Below are 27,403 nucleotides of genomic sequence, written 5' to 3'. Positions count from 1 at the left end.
AAGAACGCTTTCAAAAGTAATTGAAGCAATAAGGATATGCAGAATACCTAGGTTAATGGCAACTACCGTATTTCTTAAAGCTGGGTCATGTAGAAGTAGTTAGGTGCAATCTACATCATTTGTAGAAAACCATTAAAGTCATAGCATTTTAATTACCAGATTTAAAATCACAGGAAATAACTGAGGAGAAGGTTTGAATCTTAGTGGCAGGAGACATGCTCTTCAGACTTCTAGGTGAGATTTTGGAGGTATTTGAAAGCATTGACTTAAATCTTTTAAAGATACTGATGGAGCAGACAATTTGCCAGGAGCCAAATTAAAAAAGTATATACCTTTCAAATTGTTGTCTAAAGTGATTTTAAAAGGATCATGCAAATATAATCCTTTGATACAAATTTTTAAATCCTTTTTTTTTTTTTTAAGCACTTATTTTCACAATGTAGTGATTACATAAGCAGGAGCAGGCATTAAATCTAGCCTGGTTTCAAATAGTGGTATTTCAGCTATTAAGAAGCTACCTGTTTTCATGGTAAACATTTACTTGTCTGCAAACGCATATATTTCTCATCACAGTCAACAGAGCCTAGTAACATACCAGGAAGTAATAACTCTACTGAATTTTGTCTAACTTCTTCCTCCCTAGTGCTGCCACCTGAAAATGTAGCTATTAGGGAATTTGTAGGGATGTAACAGTTTCTTGTAGCAAAATTTAAACAAAAATCAAACTTTTAAAATGCATACGATAAAACATTTTTAGAATATCATATAATATGGCAGGTATAAATGGTTCCTCCATTCCTAAAGCCTCCATCCATAGAACAAATGGAAACCTAAAAATTATTGCAATGCTAAACCAATAAAATGAAATACAGCTCCTGAAATGTAAAATATTAAGCGATTGTTGATTCTACCACATTTGATTTATCTAAACTAGATTTCTGTGCCCACAGAGCAGATAAGCCTCCTATACAAAGTAAAAATGAATTAATTATGTGTTGTTATGATAAAAAAGTAGAGAAAAATTCTGGCCACAGAGCCATTCTGGTAGAAATTTCCTGTGAAAGCACATTAAAATAACTGTTTCACATGCACAATTTTATCTATTAAGAAATACCTAGTATCACTGTCTAGACCAATAAAGAGCCGACTGTTGATACATATTTAAACAACTTTATGAAGAAAACTACACATTCATATGTAAGAACTGTTTGACTGTAGCAGATAGTGCTGCAGTATCCAAGTCTCTCTCACTAACTGTAATACCAGTTAATACTTGTAAATAAACTATTGAGGGCTTGGGTCTCTGGTGGGGTGTGGGTTTCTTCATTTACAAAAAGTCACTAAGATGTATACAGTAACTATGGGGTTTAACAAGACTTTAATTCCTCAGTAAACAGAAATTGAGCCCTCAGGATTGTGGCTTTTGAAATTAGGGTGTGTTTAGGTTTGGAGACAGCCCAAATTTCATTCACATTTAAAAAGGGAAAGAACCATGCCAGACATATGCAATCAGGAAAAATGATTACATTCTGATGGAAGACGGTAAAACAAATGCTCCCATATGTTCCAGAGAGATCAAATAGAAATGGTTGAGGATTAGCATAGTAATTTTTAAATATCTAGCAAAAAATCATGATCCATTAAATAAACCCTAAGAACTAAAAACTGTATTAATGGCTAGAAAGTAGAGGAGTGAGGCAGCAAAGTTATCCCCATTAAATAATGCAGAAGGAGGTTGAGAAATAAGGGAGGAGTCAAACAAGCCAATCCCTCTGATACCACCCACTACTTACATTTTTTTTAAATGAACAGCATTGTGAAGCTACCAAGGGATGCCAAAGGCCTGGAGCGCAAGGTCTGATGCATATTGACCAAATACCACTCCACCCAAAAGAAAAGGCAACAAGAGAAGAAATTGAAAGCAAAAACAGGAAAAAAAAAAAGTAATGGTTTCTTTCAAGCTACGCTTTCACCAAACAGAGGAACCATGATTAAAATCCAGGTACCCTGAGGAAGCTCTCTCAAAATGAAGGGATTTTTTTTTTTTTTGCTTTCCTGTGCCCAAGCAAATACAGTAACAAAGTTGTGCTGACACATCTTCCATTCCAAACTGAACAACATATTACTGGCATTCAAACATTTCTAGTCTTGCCTGAGATCGACATATAGTATTTCCTCAATTAGGACAATATTTCCTAGACGTTTTCTGTAATCAGTGCAAGTAAGAATACAAGGAAAAATAGCATTCTGTTATTTCAGTGATCTACAAGGTAATCCACTATACTAGAATTTAGAAGTTTATCAGAGCCAAGATGGAGAAAGTATTTGAAAAATTTCCTATCAGCACAAACGTCATTCAGTCACAAATGAGGACTCTTTTTTTTAAACTAAGAAAAAAAGGTTTAATGCAATGTGAAAGAGTACAGTCTGCAAAAAGTGATCATAAGGAAAGTATCTACTCTACTTTCCAGTAAACAATCTCTCACACACTTTCATGGTTAATATATAAAATGACTTAAATATTTTACATTCCACATGTGTGGAATGGAATATAGCTGTGCTAGGTAAGGAGTAGAGTGAAAATAATGCAAAATAAGAATTACACAGGCCCATCCAGAAGTTCTATGGTATAAGGATGAGAGATGCTTAAAGCATAAAGATTTGAGGTAGTTAGGATCAGGTTGCTGGTTGGCCATTATCTTCCTGTGCTGTGTTAACTGAGTTAATTCTTTGGGGACAAAATTGGTAGTAGTGCTTCCTAGTTCTTGTTAGATAATCACAAGCTTCTTGTTTTTTTTCTGTAAAGAGGACTCAGTCTTACTATCTCTCTTCATGCCCCAAGGTGGATTATTTATGAAAAATTTCATAAACCAATAAATCATTCCAGAAAAGATACAGTCCAAAAAACAAAGATCTGAAAGGTGTAAAAGTGATGAATCTATTATGAAAAAGATAACGTGAGGGAAATAAAACATCCAGTAAGATAGCATAAACTGGCCTTCAATGCCATTCTGTTCCTCATTGCTTTACGTTTCAGATTTTCAGATTCTTTGAAGCCAGAGACATCTAGCTCCGCGTACTCAGGCAATGTGCTCTGAGGGTGAGTGATGCTCACTGGCCTCAGCTGGAGGCAGAAACATACTTCTGGCATACACTTTTTTGTGCTTTATAAGTGATTTTGTGGAGTTTTAGAATATGCCTTAGAATTCTTGTTTATGTACACCTAGTATCCAGATGCTCTCTGAAGTACCTGATATTTATGAAGCCCCTAGCTTAGTATACTGCCTTTTATTACATTTACCTAGAGTAAGCCTTTTCCTTTCAAAGAGTTAAAATTATTTTGGATGAGGCCCTGAATTAGTAGCAATTAAAAGCTTCAGTTACACAAGTGGAACGATTACTTTTATAAAAAAAAAAATCTTTTTTTATTGAACAGCATTGTTATATTAGTGAGGCTACCAAGGGAAGCTAAAGGCATGAAGCACAAGGTCTAATGCATACTAACCAAAGACTGTCCCACCCAGAAAGAAAAGGCAAAAAGAGGAGAGACTGAAAGAAAACTTATCTCTGCTTAGCCATTTAGAAGTTGGTTAGTTTACTGATGTCAAAACGTTTTCATATTTCTTTTCATATAGTCATATTTTTTCAGTATTCATATTTTTCACATAGAGTCTGTGTCTTGTACTATAAAATATGCTATATAAAGTGCACAATGCCAACTAATACAGTTCAGTTGTTTATCATTATTTTGATTGCTTTGGGCAAAATAAAGTCAGGTCAGAATAGGACACATTCTTCAGCTGTGTTACTGTTACTGATGCAAACCAAAAATACCTTCACATGGAGCTACAGTATGCCTATACTATGCAGACTTCCTCTGATTACTCACATTCTCATAGAGGGCCTGAAGGGTCTCTAGGTCAACCACAGAGTTGTCCAAGTTCACAACAGCTATGAAAAAGACAAAAGTAAAAAAGAATTAGTCGTCAGGATGATAATCCAGCTGTGAAAGAAAGACTGAGCACAATACCTAGCAATAGTTTTTATGACCTACTGGTCATACAGCTTAAGGTTTTAACTTTACTAATGCCTTGAACAGTGCCATTCCTAAGACTACGGCTAGAAACCCGGTAGAGCCAGGTGTCAAGTGTTAAAGAATTCACATCCCTCCCCCCAAACACACACACACAATCCCACGAGCATGGGCAAAGCCAGGGATCAAAGATAAGCTTTACATCAGACTTTCACGGTCCGACTGAAAGCATTATAAAAATTTGTAAATCTGCACCATCACCACACACACGTACACACACAACAAAGCTCACGCCTGTCACTGGTTGGCTTCAGTCTTAAACTGATTAATCCATAAGTCAGTCAGTTAACTTCAAGACACCTGACAAGGGTCAAGTCTTCTATGCACTAAGCCGACAGGTTTAGTACATATACAAAATATGCCTTTCCTGTTCCCAACCAATTCTGGCGCCACACACATACTGTAGTTTTTCAGTGTCAAAAGCTGGTTCTACAGCACACAGAGAGTGATTTCTAGCTAACCTTGACGAAAAAAATAAGGGGGGACATAACTGGTAGGAACACAACGCTCCCTCCCCACTAATATTAGGAACGCTTCTGGAAACACAGGAAACGTTTATGCAAACTGATGAAGAATTATTCTCATTTAAGACAAAACTAGAATTATTTCAAAAAAAAAAATAGTAGCCTAGCTTTCGATCTTCCCTTTATATATTTTTTTTATAAGCACATTGACAATTTCCTTTAAAAGCTGGATGAATCTAGTTTTCCTCATGCAAGTTTTGAATCTTGAAAGAAATTTAGAATGCTGTACTAAGAAACGTGGAAGTTATAAATATTTTCATCACACTTTACCAGTTTTTCATTAAATTTTATCCTTTTTTTGTGATGGTGTGTGCGTGTGTGTGTGTACACGTGCTAACTAGAATAACCCCTAGGCAAGATTAATCTAGAAATTGCAACGCTGATCACTGATAGAAACCCAGTGCTGGGTTACTTTATGTCTTATAAATCCATGTCCTTAACTGTCACAGAGTAATTCTGTGTATACACCTAAAGATTACAGACAATATAATTCAAGCTCATTTGTTTCTGATTGCTTTAAAGCTTTCAGTGATACCACTCTGAGTCTGGGACTCATCACATTTCCTCTTTCCAGGCCTGAGGCATAGTTTTAGTTACTGTATGAGAACATTATAAACAAAGAAGTGTTGATCTTGGTTAAACTAGCAGGATACACTATAAGTAGGGCAAAAAATTGAATTTTAGGACTGAAAGCAAAAATAATTTGGAAATTACAGAATTTCCTGAAGTAATAATAAGAAAAATATTTTTTCTTTTTTCCTTTACTACAAAGCAAGGGAATCTGAAAGATAATGGCAATGCAGCAGTTAACAGCTTAGGAAGCAACATGTTTTGCTTTATTTTGGAGGATGGAGTATGTGCTAAAAATCTGCTACTAATTATTTGCTATGTTTTAAAACTCTTTTTTTTATTGTTGTTGTTCTCTGAGTGCAATAATTGTCACAACAGAAACTTAAAGATACCTTCTCAGTAAGGTACGCTAATATGTGTTGTATTTGATAAGACCTTGTTCAATAGGACTATCTGCATGCTTAAAATACGCTAAATTTACCTTGTGGAACGGGAAACTAAAATCTACATACAAAGAAAAATTGGGTGTAGACTGGTGTGAGATCTCTACTTTAAGAAAATATATATGTCAAAGCATATATAATAACAATATTATTAAAAACAGGCTATATTGTGAAACTCAATTTGTATTATCCCTACATTTTAATCTTATGCAATGATTTTACATGTGAACACAATCCCCACAATCACAATCCTTCAGCTCTTTATTTTGACTTACTGGCTGTCTTCTCCGTGCCCTCAACTCCCCCCACCCCCTTCCAGAGGCTGTCTACCCCTGCACTAAGAAATATGGCATAAGTTCCTGTTCTGACTTTTGCTCAATGTTAAGATCACCCATGGATTACTTAGGGAGCAATAGAACACTTTTGTTTGAATGCTTGCATGAGATAAGAGAATGCCTGGCAAACACAATGGTGCCAGCTCTGTGTACTTTCAACAAAACAGGTATGCAGGAGAGTGTACATACTTCAGGGAGCTGCTTAAAACAAATCAGTCTGAGACAAGGAGTTAAAGAAATTAGATCCTAGTATATATGTTTCAAGATTCAAAAAAAAAAAAGGATAAATATATTTCTATATAGAGAGTGTATGTTCATATATAACCCTCTAACATCCCCCTAGGATTTTTTAACGTTCACTATAGGGAATTTTCTTGGGAAATGAAGAGTTGAAAAAAAAAACATGATAACTTCTATTCCTTGGCAATACTGCAACATTGTGATGTAAAACATGATGGTTGGTGAAATAAATCACCACCGCTACATATTTATGTTCCATTATCTTGACAATTTGAACTGATAAAAACAATAATGTTTTCTTATGCAGCCAAGCTAATTAGCTAAACACACACACACACACACACACACACACCCACACACACACACCAGCGGGACTACACAAAACAGACTTAAATATCTGACCAAAGACCATATGTACTGGCAAAATAACGAATACAAATATAGACAAACATTAATTTCTCCTCATGAAAATATTCTGAGCTATGCTGAAGTTCCAGTTTACTGGGATGCAAACATCTGGAGAGGAGTTTATTATAGCCTAGCAGGCACTGGATGTTTTCACCCACATCATATTTTAAAAAGGAAAATTTTTTGTTTCACAGTTGACCGTTACTTCCTGGTCTTAACTACTGTGAAGCAGTTTTTAATAGACAGCACATCACCCAAACTTTTTGACACTTTCACAACATAGCAGTCAAGAATGTCTATTGCCTTCTACTCTAATGGAAAGAACATCATTTAATCACAGATTCAAGCATTCAGTTTTTACCTTCAAGACCTCATAGGTCTGCTACTTTTTACTGTCTTGTGGGCTGATTGCCACTGCTGACAATAAAACCAGCACCAGTTTCAAGCTTCAAATATTGTAAAATTGTCCCATGTACCTGTATAGAGTTATATGTATACATACACATGTATAAATCAGATTTGAACCAAACATATCCAAATCCACACACCAATAGGCACAGATATAAAAGAAACCACAAACTAATGACCTGATTTTTCTTAATCACTGGTCAACATATGTTTATAGGATATCCACCCATTGCAAAGAGGGATCGAAGAGCAATTGGAAAGGGTTGTTTGAGACTATAAAGGTCAGAGGAAGAAGAGCACATTTCAGGAGACTTGTAGCTAAAATAAAGGCTTGCTGCATAGTTGCATGAACTTCTTATCTTACTTAAGCTTTTCCTGATATTCTCATCATTTTTGTCACAATCTATATGAAAATTAAAACTAGTATCCTTAGGGAAGAAATTATATCTTTCTTATGCAATTGCAGAAGAATGTAGAAGTTTTAGCAAAATGGAAGATTTTCCAATTCAATTCTATATTTCTACAATATACACTGAATTGAAGATAAATTATTCAAACTGACAAAAACAAAACCAATGAGATACTAGTCTGAAAGTGGAAAGATAACAAAGCATCCAGATACACACAGAAGGAAAAAGCTTACTATTCCTATTAATATCAATTAATTTGCACTACATTCAAAGGGATGCTTGAACTCTGAGAATGGAGGTACCTTCTCCCATATCCACAGAACATAGGTGCAGTTTAAAAAAAACAACACAATGAACAATCACTATGCACATGCCTTCAGTAGAACACAGTATGTAACCAAGCTACCAATGAGATGAAAGTCTTTGCCAGCTGAAGGAAAAATACGTGAGAAACACCAGCAGGTAATCACAGGATGCACAGTCACCATAAAAGGAAGTAGCTATATATATATATATTTTTTTTTTTTACTATTTTTAATCACAAGCTACACAGACAGATCGTTATAGTTGACTGTTCATTTTTCCAGAAATACATCAGCTACCAGATACCACTGAAATGAAAATGATAGGCGGTATAGACATAGCAAGCCAACATTTGTCTCAGGCTATGAATTTAAGTCCACCAGCACTAACGCTAACATAAACTGTCAGAGAACTGAGACTATTTACTATGGCTAGTCAACACTTGGAATTTTTGTTCTGTTTGCATGTGCAACATTTTGGAAATTCTCTTTAAAACAGAGAGGCCAAGATTTAAAATTTCCCACCAAGTAGAATTTCAGAAAGAACAAAAAGAATTATCATCCCAAACCTTTGGATTCAACTTTTATGTCATAGAACTCTCATCAGCAAAAGCCCCCTTATGAAAAGTTTTCAAAAGACTGGTATTTTTCAGTACAAACCTCAGTTCTCCTGAGTCTTCACTTTTTTTTCCAGGGTAGGCTTCAAACTACTATCCATTTCTCTGGCCTTTCCAAGTACACTTCCTAAGCTTTTGTGTTTTAGGACTCCATCCAGAAGTGAGTGTCCTCTTCTTGAAGCCTCCCAGAAGCACTACTGTCTCCCCAAACTAACTGAGAACTTTTCTAAATCCCACTTGACTGATAAGAGATTACAGTTTAACTCCTCAGGGACAAGCAATAGCTGAAGCAAAAACACCATGATTTTGCAAAAGGATTGCTGAACCAGTCCTGCTGTACTCAGATCCACGCTTCTATAAGATGGGGAGGGGACGGACAACTCCTCCCTCCCCCAAGATCTTCATGCTAATTTCCACCACAATTGCCTTTCTACTCCATGACTCCCCAGAAACTAACCAGTATCACTCAAGAAGGTTATTATTTTCTTCCTCTTGCACTTCTTTACCTCTTAGCTTTCACATCTGCTCCCTTTCTCCAGAAGAGCCACCAGGAGCACATTTTTTCCAAAGCTTCAAATCTCCTATGTCAAATGGCAGCAAGAGTCACTTCAATAGATCACAGAGGCAGACTGATTCTTCTTCACTGAATAAAAGACTTCCTATTTGCACAGTAGAGAATCACGTTTTATCATTCGGTTGCATGTGTGGCCCAGATGCACGGGCTTCCACTCTTCTGCCAGCATGTGACTCACAGCATATAAGACTACAGGATACTGAGAACTTACAGCTTTTGTGGTACCTTTCCTCATTCCCATCCTCAGATAATTCTGGTCCATATACTAATATGAACCATTAATTAATTAAACCATCTATCTAGCCCTCAGAAATATTACTCCAAGTTGAAGAACGAAAGAAATAGAAAAGGCATCAACCGTGCTTGCAACAAAAGTGGACTTTGTTGTTATTAACAACCTATATCTATATCATACAGAAATTGTAAGTTGTAAATAAAGACATTCTCCAAATCAGTACATTGCTTTGAGGCAGAATCATAGCACTAAATGTCATTCTACCTTCTAAAACATTTTCAGTAACTGTACCTGAAAATTTGATGCACTGTTTCATTCATTTTTGAACATTTTGAATGTTCTAAAAATGGTATCTGAAAAAAGGTAAATCTTTGACCTGCTCATTATGTATCACATGAATAGACAATGAGTACGTAAGAAACATCACATTGTATCATTTTCTTTATTCTAATAGGAATTCTGAGTTAATTAAAAGAGACCTGCTCAAAGACTAAAGCATAGGTAGTCAATTTCAGATGGTCAAAACCAACATCATTAGAAAACTGACATAAGGGCAAAACCTTAAGCAATAGAAAATTTAGAGACAATAAGAAAAGGAACATAAGTCAGTGTTTCTGAGTTACAAAAAGATCCAGTAAACTTGTTTCTTTGTTCAACTGAACAGGGAATGGAAGTCCTCTTTGACAGACATCTTTGGAAGAAAATGCAAGAGCATTATACATTGTAAATGCAAGCAATGCGCAGACAAAGCTCTCAACATGGACAATCTCATCAGGTCGCTTGGAGTGACTGACGGATTAATTGTTTAATTCAGAAGTAGAACAGAACCATCTTCCTCAATGTTCTTAAAAAAAGAGCCAAGAAAACCTTAGAAGAAGGTCCAAGTGCAGTGCCTTCCTTTGCTGTTATAAAAATTATGGCATGACGCAGTATCAAGCTACTTGAAAAATAAATGCAGAATTAAAACCAACTACACGTTAAGATTTAAAATCTGCTAAATGCCAAGTTTTGCATTTAAGCCTTTACATTGGTTACATAAGAAACACACAGCTTCAAAAACTGCTATCTTTTAGTGTGCTTTTTCCATGCAAAGTTGTCTTTCTCATACATCTAATATAGGCCTCCTACAAAAGGTCATGTTTTCCTCTGCAACGTTTCCAATAACTTGACAAATACTGTGAGTCAGTTGTGATTCTTCTTCAGATCAAATAACGGAAATTTGAATCTCCTAATGCTGAAGATTAAATCCCAAATGAGTTTCTGTGAAAGAAGTGCTACATTTATATAAATATACAACACAGTAGTATAACTGAACAACACTGTGACAGCGGGAGCCGCAGCAAAACACAAGGACTGTGATTATAATTTTTGAAGATTCTGAGAAAAGAAGCAAAATAAAAGAATCTTTAGCAGAGGCACATGTACTTGCAGAAAAACCTGTTAATAAGAGGTGGATAGGTGATTGCTAGCTACACCAGGTAAAGTTAGCCTAAAAGAAAACATTTTCATATTACTACCTACCTGCTTGCCCTAGGTACCTTTGTGATAATGTTTATCTATCAGCAAATACTCCAGCCTTCTCAGGATGAAAACTTCAAGCACACATAGCACGATGAAGATTGGATCTTCAACAGAAGTACATAAGGCATGGAGATCGGAGGCAAGAAACAGTGCTTAGAACTGCATGCTTGCAGTTTTACTATGGCAGTAATTCACCTTGATCTAAAGCCTGTGTAAGAAAGCAGAACAGCGTAGAAAATTTCCAAGCAGAAGTCATGGACTAAGCTTAGCTGTTGCTTCAAATTGTTTTAAGAGAACTAAAATTTTGAAATACCCTCAAGAACATACACTCACTTACGTTTCTGGGAAGCAATAAAATAACAATCAAACAAGAACATGCATTTTCAAAATTTGGGGCCACAGAAATAGGATACTTTCTTCATAAAGTGATGTTTAATATGACTTTTTTTGCACTGTTTCTTCTGTATGAATGTCATTCAATATCTTTTAAAGATATTTGTCTTTAGCATTTCTATTTCCTAAAAGAGCTTTTTTACATACATATAAATTTTACATAATATATTAGTGTGGCTTACATATAACTATATATAGTTAATATAAACAGTTACATTGCATACATTTTAAACAATTGCTTATATAATGTTAAGGACAGCAGTTACTGATTATGTGAAGTCTAACTTTGTACACCTATAGAGCTGTTTATAAAATGTGTGCAAGTTCAGTTCTTAAAGAACAAATATATTTTGTTTGACTCAGTATGTCGCCTTCTTGTCTAGGCAGCAAAAAAAATGGAGACCAATGCTGTAATCCTTTCAGAATAAAATGTTTAAATACAAACATGATTACCATTGTAGACTGTTTAATTTAGAGAGATTGTATTTCAGTTCTGTTTTTGAGAGGTTTGCTGATTTGACTATAGAGAGTACTTCAGTGCTTATCTTAACTGTTTAGATAAGATTTGTTTGAATTTGGCAGGTGAAAAAAGCATGGGTGTGGGATACAGGAAGGTTGAGAAAAGACTGGCAATTTACCAGATTATGCTTATTTTAAATTGCAGTGCATAGAGGAGCAGTCTCAATGAACCTGCCAGAATCTGGTCTTTGGGGAGTGAATTTGAAGCACAAGATTGACTGGCAGGATTCAAGATTTTGAGCAAACTGGGAAAAGATTGTCAGGATAATTCCCAAGACGCTATTTAAAGCTTAGCACAGTACATAAACACAAACGATACATAGGACAAATTTAATAAGGTATTTTTTGAAAATATTGTTTTGTGCTTATAATAAGGTTTTATTATTTGCTAAACAAACTTCCTGTCTCTGGAAAATATTTTTATAACTGTTTCAAGAACAAGCTTTTTCTATAAAATTAATAATTGGCATATGGATACACTTTACATGTAAGAAACTCTGTTACAGTAAATAAAATTACAGCTATAAAGAAACAATGCTAATTGCTGTTCATTTCAGTATCAGCTTGTACCAGGTTTCTGCACTTTCTGGTTAAGGTAGTATATTGTATATAAGCATTTTGTTTAGAGGACATGTAAAGGAAACTTGTTATACCTATTAAGTATACCACTCTTGGCGGAAAGACTACTAGAACACGATATCTGAGGAATATGTTTCTGGGATGCTTATGTGACAGGATATATTTACAGTGCATACAGTATGAAGTCAAACTGCACAGACAGATCAGCTGCAATATGCAGTAGGTATGACATTGTGCATTAATGTATCTTCATGCAGGTGTGACTTACAGCTTTGCATCTGCGAGTAAAGTGAAATAAAGATTGGGTTTCTCATGTTAGCATTTGACTTTTCTTTTTGATGTACATATGCTTTAATGCTTTTTCATTCCTATTTCAATGGCATGACATCAGTGAGTTCCACAGACTAATTGTGGCAGTAGCATACTAGTACACTAGACGGTATAACTCTGACAGTCAAAGGATGTATGCAAGACAAACTTTGCAGAGCAAGGTAGTATCTCTTATTGAGCATAGCTGGAAGTAGTTAGCAAGTTTTGGAGCACAAGCAAGTCTTCAGGTCTCAAACTAACTCAGACTTTTAAGGATGTATTTTCTTTCAGAATTTGAATTTGCTGGCTTTTAGTTTAATTTCATCTTATCTACTTGCGTTAGAGTAACTCGTAGTAAACAGAGCAAGGGCTTACTCTGAGAAGTCCAGTCCATAAACAGAGAGATGAGCTGCTGCTTTCAAGATCCAGAGAATTCATTCTAAATGAATCAAGACAAAGAAAATGCAGGAGGTGGAAGAGATTTACTCAGAATCACATTGTCTGTCACTGACAAATATGAAACGTTGCTTTACTGTAACCCAAAGTCAAGAATAAATTTAGGTGTAAATAATCCCAGCTGCTAGAACCACCATCTCTTGCTATTCTAACATAATAATCACTAGAAGCACTTTTTTTTTTCTTATGGGATGTCTGAACTATGTTGCCTTACTTTGCAATCCTGAGTATCTCTGAAGAGTCCCCATCTTTCAGTCTTTCATCATTCTTCTAATCCACCATTGAACCACTTGCCTTTTCACTATTATTTTTGTTTGAGGTGAAGCGAACAGAATTCATCCCTCATGATAGAGGCAAGGGTATGTCCCTGTTTCATACAGTTATACAGCAGTATACATATTCATTTGACAAAGTTAGCAGGGTGGATACAAACATATTCTCCCAAGAAATGTATTCACGCTCACTGCTTTAAGCATCTAACTTATGAGTTTAGCTTCTGTGCTCTGAATTTTCCCACATTTAGTATATAATTAATGGTGAGCACTGCAGGTGTAAACAGATGACAATTAAGAATACTTACAAAAAACGATTCAATGGGTTGAAAATTGCTTAATTCATGGATTTGAAAATTTAATGGCTCATGAAACTTTAGCAGAAAGAAAAACATTCTAAATTTCCATATGAATCTGCTCTCAGTTTACTGCAGCTAAATATCTTTACCAATACTAAAATATATATTAAAAATGGATATTAATCTTCACTGAAGTCCATGTAGTGATGTTAATGGGAGACCTACTCTTTCCTAAGCACTCAAACTCAGTCAAGGAACCATCTTGATTACACTCTTAATAGATCAATCACTAATTTAACATGTGCTGTCTCTCAAGGAGAGTATAGAAATCAGAAGAATCCTTGAACTATAGCTAGCGGAATATCACAGAAATCAGCAAAAGAAATATCAGAATAACATGAGGTATCAAAAACTTTCCTTACTGCTAAATTGCTTAATCTATTTAGCTTATACTGAGGAAAGTTAAAAGGCAACCTGATTACAGTTTATGAGTACCTGCATAAGAAGGTGTTCGAAAGTAGATGGCTCTGTAATTTAGCAGATCAAAACCAGAAAAGAATGCCTGTAAGTTAAGCTTACAAATTAACAACGGAAAAAATATTTTAAGTGTTAGAAGTGAGGGAAATTAACCTTTGGAACAACATTTCAAGAGATACATTGACTTTTCCATCACTTAAAATATTTGTATGAAATCCTAGACTCACTAAAGTCAATGGCAAAACTATGAGGGGTTTCAAAGAAAGCAAAAGGTTGAAAGGTCAGAATTTCAGCGGGAACTCAAGATCGTTTATATCGTTAAAATGCTCATATTTATACAAACTAATGGCTTGATTCAGAAATTAGCGGTCAATAGTACGTAATTTGCTTATTCAGTAGCCAGACTGAATGCTCAGAATGCTCTAACTCCAGAAATCTGGAGTTGAGCTCTGCTTAACATTTAAATACTTTTGGTAGTCTCTCGGAAGATCTCTACTGTCTTTTCTAACACCTACAAGTCTAAGCCATTTTGCATAATCTGCACAGAACATTACTATCCTTTAACAATTTACAATATAATTTATTGGAGGTTTTTTTTAGCTTTGCAGACATCCCAAGTCATTTACATGCAGAAGCAAGCTTTTCTTGCTTATGGCTCAAGCTAGCCAGATGTATGTGACGATATTAGTATCCATATTAGTAGAGCTAGTTAGAAAATACTACATGAAAGCTTATAATGATTCAGGGTGCAGGTAGAGGAAGACACCATTTACCTATACATGACTGTATTGGCCACTCTTGTAATCTCAAGTCCAAACATAAATTTTCTTGCTCAAAAATAACAACATAAACATTTGAGAGGTTTCTTTACAAAAGTAAACTTTCATTTGCCTTTGCCAGATGGTAGTATCTCACTATAATTAAACTATATACTCTAAACTTTTGGTTAGATTTGGAGAAGAAATTGATTCTTGGCACAGCAGAGAGCAGTTTAGATGTAGCCGAGTATTCTACACTTCTGCCCAGTCTGAAGCCTGGGTAAACGCTGCAGACTCCATCATATTAACACATATTAAGCCTTTCACCAAATATCCTGCAGTTACAGCATTAAAAAGCTACAGATGCTCACAAAATGATGTAATGATCTTGTGATATTTAGTGCATGTTCTCAGTGTGGTGGGATTATGGAAATAAAGCAAAAAGATTTTTGGCTAAGTAAATGACAGATTACACAGCTTTATTAATTCAAATAACAATACTGTGATAACTGAGGGCAGAAGGATGCATATTTATGGTTTAAGGTCCACCATTTTTTTACGCTCCAAAATGTTTCCCCAAAAGCTGGTATTTATAGCTCTAGGAAATAAGGACTGGAACTGAAACAAAAACCAAATGGCTAGATATGTGGATAACCAAAATATATTCACTCTCAGAAAAAAAAAAAATCAAATGCTTTTTGGACTCACCCATGTGTATTTACTTCAGTAGCATGACCGGATTTGGCCTACTGCTAACTTTGAGAGTGAGATTACAAAAGACCCTCAATATTGCTTCAGTTATATTAAGTTTCTAGGTAGCTAAAGCAATTTCGGCTTCACTAAAAACAGAAAACACATTACGCTTATATAGAATTTCACACATAGTGCATGGGGAGGTTTCCTATGGAATCACAGAGAAGGGGAATGACCTTGTCACGTCTAGAGATCACGACAGAACAGGAGAAAGAAAGGGTGGGGGAAAAGAAGAGAAATTTAGATACATCATAAAGTGACAAATACAGAAACACTGATACTATGGCTCTGACATGAGAAAAAGCTTGCTCTGAAACTGAATGCTTCATAATTTTTACAGCAGAAAAAGATTTTCTAGCATTTAACTATAATTTGCCTTGCTGCAAATTAAGTCCACAGCTTCTTATTCTATCTACCATGGATACAGCAGACAAACCACTCCTCGATCCTTGCAGCATCCTTTCCCTTCCTGACACTTGGAACTTCCAAAAAAGGTTTATTCACCAGGTGAGAAGTATGCGGAAAAGCAGCATCTCAGTCAAATTCGGAAAGCAATAAGAAACCATGAGATGGCGAAGCCCCTAGCACTGCTACTCCGGCACTCTGAGAAGCAGAGCCTGGGGCAGCCCCTCGGCCTGCTGCACTGCCACTGCCACCACAGACCTGGCAGCCCCGGAAGAGCAGCCGGCCAGGGGAGCAGTGCCCTGGCTGAGGGAACTTGGCTGGCCCAGGGACAGCACAGTCCGCGGCTGCCCTCTGCTGCGGGGACTGCAGAGTGGGGCCCGGGCCAGGGCCAGGAGCTGGGGACTTGCTGTTCAGAGGCCTTAACACAGGGGGAGCTTCCTCAACTAAAACCTGAGGGAACGGCGGGCAGCAGGGGCCGCGATCAGGTGTCGTCTTGGCAGGGGCACAGATAAAAATTCTGCGGAGGAAGGAAAACCAGGGATAAAACAAAGAAGATGAGTGGGGAAAAAAGTGTCCCAAAAAAGCAGAGCTCAAGAAATAAGTTAAGTCAAGGCTGTGCATATGATATATCTCTATATTGTTGCCAGACTTTTAATATGTGCAGTAGGTAAATTTATAGTAACCAGCTGATTTAATGGCCATTCCAAATGTGGTAGAAAGATGACAAACAGTGTCATGCTAATACATGTTGTCACAATTGGTAACTGCAAAAGAGCAGCAATAGGTATTGAAGAAAGTATGAGTCAGTTAAGATGAAAACAATAAATTGCAAGAGATCTTCCACAATCCCTACTGAGGGAGTTTATGCCAAAAATAGAAAAAATACACTGTTAGTACCCTATAACAGATCATTCAACCAACATATTGGTAACGACAATGAAGATATAAGATAATAGGCAACGTGAAAATCATAACAACCCAAGGTTTTAACCTGTTAAATATGTTTTTGAGATAATATGCAGACTCTAAGACTTAGGACTACTCAAAGCGTGTAGGCAGAAATATCGAAAGAGAAGCAACCCTTGATCTACTTCCAAATAGTGCACAAGTCAGCTGAAGAGACCATAATGGTCTTAAATGTAATCTCGATTGGAAAGAGAAAAGACTTTAAAAAACACCACTATAAAATTTAATTTCACAAGCACGAATTACATAAAAAAGAGAAGTTAGTCAAAAGGATAAAAAGCTTGCAGGTGGCAAGGAAGCTTACAAACACCGTATCAGAAAGAATTTCAAAAACACATGGTCTTTTCCTAATCTTTCCACATCCCCAATGCCACTACTTCTCAAAACTACTTATACAGTTGAAAAAAGAGCATAGGAGATTTCTGTGATTAAAAGATACTCTTCAAAAAGTGGAAATTACAGCCAAAGAAAATAGAAAAGAAACAAAAAACACTGTTATAAGTTCAACGTAAAGCCTTTATTGGACAAGATGAGAAAGAAATAAAACCAACTTGCCAAAAACATAAGGCTAATCACAAAATTGTTTTTAAGTACATCAGGTAGGAAGCCTGACAGGAAACAGTTGGGCACACAGATAATCTCCCTGTAAATATAGCACAAAAGAGAATCAGAAAAATTAAACAAATTATCTGCCTTAGGATTCACTACTACAGAAAAGGTCAAAGAGGTTCTCATACCAGATCTATACTTCTCCAGTGATGTGTTTCAGGCACTGTCTCAAATTGAACAAGCTTTAGAACACACAAATGCAACGTTTAAGACCATTTTAGAGACGATGCTAGAAATTACACACCAGTCTGACTTCTGTGTCTGGACAACGTCTATGTATCATACGGAAGAACAGCTTTTTAAGAAATACAGATAAATGTGATTCAACGAAAAAGAGAGGTAAAAATGTCATTTTGTAGTTGATACTCATGAGCAGCAAAACTGACTAGAACTCCTCTAACGGAGTCAACAGAGGCATGGATAAGAGTGATCAGATTGATGCTGTATTTACAAAAGGCTCCTTACAGTCCTTATCCAAGATATCCAAGTAGACCAAAGGTCTACTCTGGTTAAAAACAATAACAGTTTAAAAAAATAGGAAACCAATTATAAAATAAATGATCAGTTTTCAAAGCAGAGGCGTGTAGCTCTGGGGTCTTAGCTGGTTCTTTGCTGGTTCCTATGCTGTTTAATGAATATAAGGTGAAAATGTTTGCAGATAATAAAAGCTAGCCAATTTAAAGCTGCCTGCAAACATCTGCAAAAAGACGTCTCAAATACTCAATATCAATACACGCAAAGTAAGGTGCATGGAAAAAAAGGACCCAACCTATACATACACAAAGCAATGAACACAAAATGAGCAACCACTGCTGGAAAAGACACTTTTCATGGTTCTTTGAAAATATAAACTCAATAATTAGCAGTAGTTAAAGGGAAAACAACGTCAGTAATAAAAAGGAAAAAATGGAGAATGAAATAGACAATATCATTACACCACAGCACAGGCACATGGTGCACAAAAATTGTGAAAATGTAGCTCTAGCCACCTCTCTTAAAATAAGCAGCCTGACAACTATGGATGGTAGACCGGTGATGAGGATGATCAGAAAAATAGACTCTGTATATGAAAGCCATTTCAAACAAACTTTTCATTTTGGAAAGAACACTGCTGCAAAAAGATAAAATAGAGATCTATAAAATTACATAAAGAGTGGGCAATGCCACTCACCCTCCTTTTATACTTCTTTCTTGCTGTCCACACAGGAGATCAGGTGCTAAACTAGATGGATCTTCATTTGACCAAGTATAGCGTATAGTTTTAATAAGATCCTTTAAATGAGAAATGATAAGAAAAAAAGAGTAAAATCTAAAGTGATATATTGAATGGGAAAAACTATGGATTTACCTTCCAAATTTTACTAAATTTTCATTTTTATTACTTTGGACTTACATTAGATTTGAACTGCTATACACCTATGAAGGCATTCATTTTCTCGTATATCTAAGACAGCGTGTGCAACTGCATTAACAAATCTAATCTAACAAATACACAAACCAATCACAAAATGAATTGTTGTGGGAAGCACCTTTTGCTTCAAAATCTTTCAACTTAATAAAAAGGGAAGATTTGTGACTGCAGCTATTTGAATATCTTAATTAATTAATAAGCTGTTCTTAGTTTTTTGTAATGCTAAAATCTCTGCAGTTCAACAACGATGCAAATATTGCTGCTGAAACATATTCTTGCTGTGGGAAAGGAGACCAGGTGCTCTTAACCTCCCCCCCCCACCACACACACAATTTCTCCACGTTGCTAATGCTAATAGCAAGCTTTTTGTTACTGCTTTCATACTAGTATTTCCTAATCATCCATCTTATCAGTGACTACACAGTATAAAAATAAGAAATAATAGCACTGAAGTTTTCTTTTGAGAGAACAGAACTTTCCTAAAACTTTTCCCTCAAAGTTTCAAAGTTAATTAGACTTCCAAGAAAAAAAAAAAACAACTGAAACAGACAAACAATGCAATTACAGCTCTTACATTTCTTACAAAACTTCTCTATTAAATTACATTCATATGTTCTTTACAACAACAACAATCTTTAATTACCCAAACTATCCAATGTGGCAGCAATCAGTCACTGCTGATTCAAATACTGTGAAAAAACTCAATATAATTTTCCTCATTCAAAAAATCCTATTTTCTTCAAAATGTATTTCGCATTACATCAAAATTGTTTTTTGCTCTATAAAAGTTATTTTTTAATTGTAAATTCCAAGAGGATATGTTGAATAAAACATATAGCTCCCTTTTCAGTGATAGTGAAGGACAGAAATATTGACAACTTGAAGCGTCCCATGAACGCTTAAAAGAAACACCACGAACAGTTATATTTTCCCTTAACAACTGCTGTTACTACTTTATTGGTCTCTGGTCATTGTGAACTAACATTCAGAGAATGCCACAGGACAGAAAGTGGATTGAGGTGTGCTTTCAGCACTCAGGACTGGCTTCATCCACAGCTCAGGAGTTAATGCTACCTTTATGACAAGTTCCCCCCCCCTCCCAGTCACCAGGTGCCTTAGCTGTCCTTCCTCTCTTGCTGCTCCTAGTACGAGAGGCCAGATGAGGACTCTGGAATTGCTTCAGCTACTTGGCACAGAATGCAGTAGGGTGTAGTAACAGCATCAAGACAATAGAAGAATTTATGACAGCACATACAACCAATGTCAGCACGTTACACACTAACTCCCACACTTGTTTTGCAAAAGTCATTTGCAGATGCCATTGCTTTTCTTACCAATAATTCCACAACAGGTGCTTGTAAAATAACTACAAGCAAATAAAAGGTGAAGTCAGCAATCTAATAGCAGGCCTAATATAATAAAGACAGTAGCAGAAACCTGGGCAGAACTGGAGTAAGAAGAGCAGAGACTACAACGTGAAGATCTGAGCAAGTGCTTGTGCACAGCATAGAGGAAAATGCCAAACAACAAATCTTTTCTTGGTAGCATGTTGGAAGAATCTAGACATATGTTGGAAAAGCTATCAGAGGGGAGACCAAAGCCACTATCTTGTAGGTTTTTAGATGCCTATATGATACAGCATTTGATAAAGAAAAACGATATTTACAAATCTTCAAAATTAACTCTCAATTAATAAACCAGAACAGCAAAAGTTTCAAACTTTGTGATTAACCTGCACTGATAATAATCATTTCATGGATCATTCTTTTAATATAGAAATACAGACTTGCCACCTGATATTAAAAAAAGTTCTAGATACCTACTTGCATCCAGGATTTTGTACTCTATTTATAACTTAGACAGAAGAGAATTCCGGTCAGCTAGTTTGTCTTCCAATATAACAATGCCAAAGAACTTGATCCACTCACTTATTGTTTCGTTCCCACTACTTTTTTAAAAGAACAATAATGTATTTTAGAAGATATTCATTCTTGACTTAAATATTTAAAATACTATGAGTTTCAAATGATTATGCTTACACACATAAATCGTTACTAGGAAAAATCACGATCAGATCATGAACCTTCTGTAGAATAAGCTAAGCATGAATCTTTTCAATCTCACCACGAAAATGTTTTTTTCCAGATCCTGAATCATTCTTTCCTGAAAGCTTTCCAATTCCAATATGTCTTCAACCTGTGACCATCAAAACTACACGATGCTTCAATGAGAGTGAAGAATTTCTGCACAGAACATTTAAATAATACAGCACAGGGGAGACTTTTTCCCCCCCTTCCTTCAGCAAATCTTTCAGCCAACCTTTGACAAAGTCTCTTCTAGACCATTATTTCCAAGTTCCAGTGTGAGCAGTCAAGTAAGGAAATGAAACAAATATTTTCCCATGTTTCTCAGTCACTAATAGTCACATATTAAAGAATAAACCTTTATTTTGCCCACTAATAGTAAAAACATTTCACTTCCTGCACACCTGTTTTTCCTATTCATGGCACAGCACGTTTCTGTTGTGCAAAGTCATACTTCTGTTAGGAGAGCAAGCTCTGCCACAAATACAATTTTCAGTCAAATAAACTCAAAATCAGATTAAAAGATTGGGCTTTACCAGCTGTTAGATGAACCTGCTTGCCTCTCTGTAACTACTTCTGCTACTATATTCTTTGCTATAATCTTCTTTCTTAGTATCACTGAACAACAGGGGTTGAGGACTGTAATAAAAATCACCTAATAACCCTTGTCTTCCATATAAGTCCTCCCCACCCCCCAAATTATCACATTGGGGCAGGTAGTGCTATCAAATTCTGTACAACTTTACCAGTGCCTCATGGAGGGGGAAAAAAGGACTATTATTAGATTAGGATGTGAAAAAGGGGGTTTAAAATCATCAGTGACAGAAATCTCCAAATTAGTCCCAACAGCCGCAAGATGCTATGCAAAGCCTTAGAGAAATACGCACTTGGATAGTTACAGCATTACAGCCATGGCAGTGGTAACAAAGGGCCTAAAATAACAAACCTTGTTAAGAGAAGCTTACTGAAAAGACTGCAGACAAGTTCAGAAGACAGAATTACAAATGTGTTTTTTGCCAGACTTCTACTCCTAACATTTACAAGATATATGCTCAGTCAACAAAAGATTCGTTTCCATTTTGGAAATACTGTATATAAACCTGACTATGCTGTGTGATATTTATCTGCATGAAATATTAAATTTACTTTTCTTCTGGCTGCTATCTTCTAGGTTTTTTTCCCTTGTTTTTCCCCCTCGCACAGAAGGGTTTTTTTTTTTTTTTGCTATGGTTACTGCAACCGCACTGCTAGGGTTGCTAATATCTATAAAAGCTTAAAAAACACAGAGGTTATTTATAACCTCCGTTGAAGCCTTCCCTCCAGATAGTAGCAAGAAATCGAAAGTGGACATACTGAGAGCAGCAAGGAGGCAGATTCGTTTTTTGTTTACTTCTTCATCAGTGAGGAACCAGCTAGCCACTGAAACATTCATTGAAGTTAATCACTGGAAAACATTATTTATTTATTTAAATAAATAAAATTCATTCTCCCCTCCCCTTTTTATTTTGCCTACCAGACGTATTTGAGCTTACTTAAGAGCTGTTTCAGGAAGCCCTATGATCTGGCTATTTCGGAGGTCAGATTTACTGATCATAACTTCCCTGACTTAATAATTTGTGTACTGCCATTGTCTCCAAGTGACAGGGAAAGGGACCAATCGCTATATTCTTTGCAACATAGCTATATTTCAAAAAATTATTACATTTCATGTGATGAAAGAGAAATATCTCCTTCTAATGAAGTTGACATCGACTACTAAATGCAGGAATCTCGATGTATCTCCAACTTAGATACAAGCTGTATTTCTGAACTTTTCTAAAAAACGAAAAAAACCCACACAACACTAAAATAAAAAAGATAAGCTAATGTTAAAAATCAAAGTTTTCTCTCTTTAGAGAAAACCTAAGCTATCAAAGGAAAAAAAAACATAGGAAGTGTTTGGTCTTTCTCAAGCTTTGGCTGTATCATGCAGTCAGATGCAGCTATATTTCCACTGGAAATATAACTGGAGAGGATGAATGAGAGATATTAATGGCACAGTGAAAACGAAAAAGCAAGCAAAAGCAAGCAAAACACCTGGATAAGGTGTTTAACATAGTTGATAGATGATTGCAAGGAACAGGCACTAGTTTCACCTTGTGTGAAACTAGAGAAGCCATGAGAAGAGGACTTATTTTTGTACTGAAGCAGCTAATAACATAGGAAAATAGCACTAGGATTAAAGAGAACAACATTTCTTAAAATTCTAGCCTAGATTGGATAAAACAGTTAGAAGTTCTGTTAGCAATTAGAATCTACTAACCTTCCCCCTCAACAACAAAAAATAATCTACCCTCCTTTAAAGTAGGAGGATCTACTAGAGTTCAGTATGTTCTGCTTATTAAAACTGCTCTTTCCACACTGTAAAAATATTTAAAGCAGTAACCAGGATATGGGGGTTTGTCTTATCAAATCCATTTCAAAGTAAGGAGTAGACAAACACAACTCTACAAGAAGACACTTATAATGCTATCAACATGAATGAACAAAAAAATCAATTCAGCATACATTCTGAAATCATCCATGAAATGCTATCCAATCATACATGCACATAAAATGAGCTATTTGTAAGAGTTCAATATAAGTCAACAAAATATCATAAATTATTCAAATTTGAGATTCCAAAACAATTTTTCATCAAAGATTATTTGTTGTAGACAATATTTCAGCAGTGTTTTTTATCTTAAAAGAAAAAACCTTACAAATTAAATACAACATTTACCCAGGTTTCAAGTTATTTTAAGCACTTCAGTTAAATACAATATTGATTAAATCTTGCAATCCTAATTTTATTAAGTGAATTCATACCCAGCATAATTGTTTTTCCCTTCTGATCCTGTAACATTTTGAAATTTGTGTAATCCATTAGAAAAATAAAACACAATAGCATGGGAATGAAGGAATGGACCCAACACAACACTACATACAAAGTTTCTCTCTCTGGGTGCTTTCCTACGGCCATTCAAAAAAACATTTACAATTCTTCTGCAATTTACATTACCGCTGCATTCCATGGATATGCCTTTTATGTAATGTAGGGAATATTTACAAGAATGCCTGTAAAAGCAGTGGCCTAGTACCACAAATTCACAGAGTGGGAAAAAAAAAGTTTCACTATTTTTAAAACTCATGAAAAAACATCACTTGTATTGTGCTGCACACAGCACAATATGTAGGTAAACGTACATTTCCTTGGACGTGAAACAACAAAAACTCAATAAGAGCACTAAAAGAGATAGAAGACAGAGAACATTGATCACATTTTTGCTGTTTATTGTCATACCTCCTAAATCTTAATGTGTAAAAATGCAAACATAAGAGGTGTATTTTGCATATCCAGTCACTTTATTTTAATATGATTTCAATTTTCTGCTAGCACTTTCTCATTAGAGTATTCAGCACTGTATCAGATAAACCAGTAAGCTATCAAACTCAACAAAAATGTAGGCAATTCCTACTTGCTTAACAAGCAAGTAAAATAGGGCATACATAAAAGGTGAAGCTAAATTCTTGTGCTCCCTATTTTATAACTGCTTCTACAGGCACTACGGTCACCCACATAGAGAGTCCTGCATGGAGATAGTGATGTCAGAAATGTTTTTGGCGAGATCTCACCTCCTTCCCCACCCCCCACCATGCACGTTTCTTTCCTACTCCTCACCTCTTTTGCTCCATGCCTATTTACGTTCTAGAAAAGCATTTTTAACACTGGGGTCTTCCAACCATTTCCACAAGTCGCTCCATCAGATACAAGTTTTTTCAGGTTCATTGTATCAATGACTTCTGAACAATAAGGAAGTAAGAGCACTACTAAATTCTCCTTTGCAAAGACTTTTGTTTTTAAAAATCAGTTATTGGAGGAGGAATACACAAAATCTGCACATAGCTCTTACAGATGATCATGTGTGCTTAATATTGTTATAGGATAAAGGTTAAGCATAATATTGTTTGACCCCTTCAACTACTGACATTCATGCCATGTTATTGTTAGTGTTGCATGTTAAGCAAGCAAATTTTCAATGAACTTGTGTTGGCTTTACCACAGACACAGATGTCAGGCGGACTCCTTTGTTCATAAGGTTCTCATTATTAACTGAAACTAAGTTGAATATTTGACTGAAGGAAAGGACCATATCATTGTTTTCAGATTTTGCTCTATGACTTAACTGAACTACATCTGCCAGCTTTGGAAATACCAAGTACTTCTTGGCGCCAGTACTGGCGCCTTACTCTATGACTACCATCTTAAGTGCTTCAGATTGAGGAAGTCTACTAACCATCAAAACAGTTTAATAAAAACTTAAAATTATGATTAAGCGTTACTCACTAGCTGACTGAATGCACTGAAATTTTTTCTACTTATGAATAAATCCATAAAAATAAGCAAATCATAGCAAACTGAATGCATAGCTGTAAATATGTAACCTAGAAAGTTTGCAAGATGTTTTTGTGATTTATGAAGTCTGTGTTTTACTTAAAACCATATTTATTTAATAGATAGGCTGGCACTTCACAGGATAATTCAATCTGCTTCAAATCTATTCAAAGCCTTTGGGAAACATAACGGATGCTCTGAATATAAATGTAATTCCACTTTTCACCTTTTTGCACTACTGTCTCTTAGCATAAATGTAAAAAGTATTGCACTCCCTCCAAAAGATCTCCCCCTATAAAGGGCTGTTGAAGATGAAAGAACTCCAAAGTTTGTGCTAAACCACATATAGGAACTGTTTTATATAGCAAATCAATTAATTGTTTTAATTCACATTTTTTGGATATCTCCTGGTGCTAACTGAATTAGAATAAACAATACATCAAACTTTCTTCCTCAGAAAGACCAAAATAAAAGACACTAGATTTCATATGACTTAGATAATTGATGTCAAAAGTATAAATGGCAATTCTGCAAATAAACAGCCAACTGATTTCACTGATTCAACTGATTTATTTTCTATACCGTACAAGGAAGTATGATACCGCAAAAGGGAAGATAAATGCCAGAACAAGCTATTTTCAGAAAAATAAAGCTTAAAAAACCCCTCATATTACTTGAATTTATTTTACATATCAAATGAAAGGATGGAAATAATTATCATTTCCAATTTCTTAACAATGGAATCTGGGCTAGAATCAACAATATGCATTTCACTTACCGTGCTGAATGTCCCTCATGTCTAAATGAAGGCTAGACATTAATATTCCAACAGCTTGAGATCTTTTGTTACTTAACAACTTGACAACCTGCCAAAAGAAACCCATCTATTAGCATTCACCTGCATGAAAACGTTACAAGATATTTTGCATTACTAGTAACAAATTCAAGAAACAGTACCTTGTAATCTATATCTGTCTCTAAGAATGAGTAATTTTATTATTTTCAAAATGTGCTTCTGCTGCATAAACCCATCAGAAGTGTAGATAATCATGACTTCTAGTTGAATTTTAATCCTAATGGAATCACTATAAAGGCTCCCCCAGATTTCATCCTTCATTAGGATGTACACTTTCAACTTCACACTGATGTTACTGAGCATATGAAACAGGCTGTCATATAAAAAAATTCCAACTGTGTCTATCCTGGAGTTGCTTTGGTTTCCAAAACCACACAATAATTTCCATCTTTGATGTAAGCTAAAACTGTGAGAATTTGTATTTTATTTGAATGCTTGACGTACTAGGCGCCAATATGAATTTTATTTAAAAAGCAAAATAACCATGTACATATTGGGATTTTCTTTGATCACTTTTAGGCAACACAAAAGCTCACAAATCTTTTCCATTTTAAAATAAACAACAACAACAAAGATGTCAAAACATCTTGCTCTAGCAGGTTAAAATTAGCCATTAAAACATACTTTTGTACATACTTGCTTTGCAAGCACAAAAGCAACAAATAATTCACAGACTGTATTCCAGAGGACTCTAAGCTATTTCAATTCAGCTTACTGTAAATTTTATACCACTAGAATGAGAAGCAAGTAATGATAGGAAAGGATCCTTATCTAGAAAACAATGTGATCCTAGATAAGTAAGTTTTCAGTGTAGGGCTACAACCGTTACGTGGATAACCGCTTATATTTAATCTGCTCACGTTGCTGAGTTTTACATTGTACTAAACACACTGAAGAGGAAAACTTTTGTTATTTGTGAAACATTTGGAGAAAAGAAAACAACTCAGATAATTAGAACTGTAAGTTAAAGTTCTTTTCACATTGCATTCAGGTAGCGTATATTTTTTTCAGGTCACGGTTTAAAGCTTAGCATCAAGATGCTATATCACCTACTTTCCCAATGGACAAATTAGTTTGCAGAAGTGCAATTAGAAAAAGTAGAATAAATTTAGCTAGAATAAATAACCTCATAGTCTAATTCATATCTTAACATCATAAAAATA

The 27,403-nt window shown here is 35.5% G+C and overlaps 1 protein-coding gene across 2 annotated transcripts in view; it reads right to left on the bottom strand.

Annotated features, from left to right (window-relative positions):
- Window positions 1–27,403, bottom strand: part of FMN2 (formin 2) — a 195,273-nt gene that overhangs the window by 71,236 nt on the left and 96,634 nt on the right. For both annotated transcript variants that reach the window (XM_068939260.1, XM_068939261.1), the window contains 2 exons: window positions 26,163–26,250; window positions 3,890–3,951 (listed from right to left, as the gene is read on the bottom strand). In XM_068939260.1, the coding sequence (XP_068795361.1) occupies window positions 3,890–3,951; window positions 26,163–26,250 (150 nt within the window). The remainder of the gene's footprint in view (window positions 1–3,889; window positions 3,952–26,162; window positions 26,251–27,403) is intronic.

This window comes from Struthio camelus, chromosome 3 (genome assembly GCF_040807025.1).
Source record: "Struthio camelus isolate bStrCam1 chromosome 3, bStrCam1.hap1, whole genome shotgun sequence".
Taxonomy (NCBI): Eukaryota; Metazoa; Chordata; class Aves; order Struthioniformes; family Struthionidae; genus Struthio; species Struthio camelus.
The sequence above is the reverse complement of the archived record's forward strand: the minus strand, read 5'-3'. Positions and strand labels throughout refer to the sequence as shown.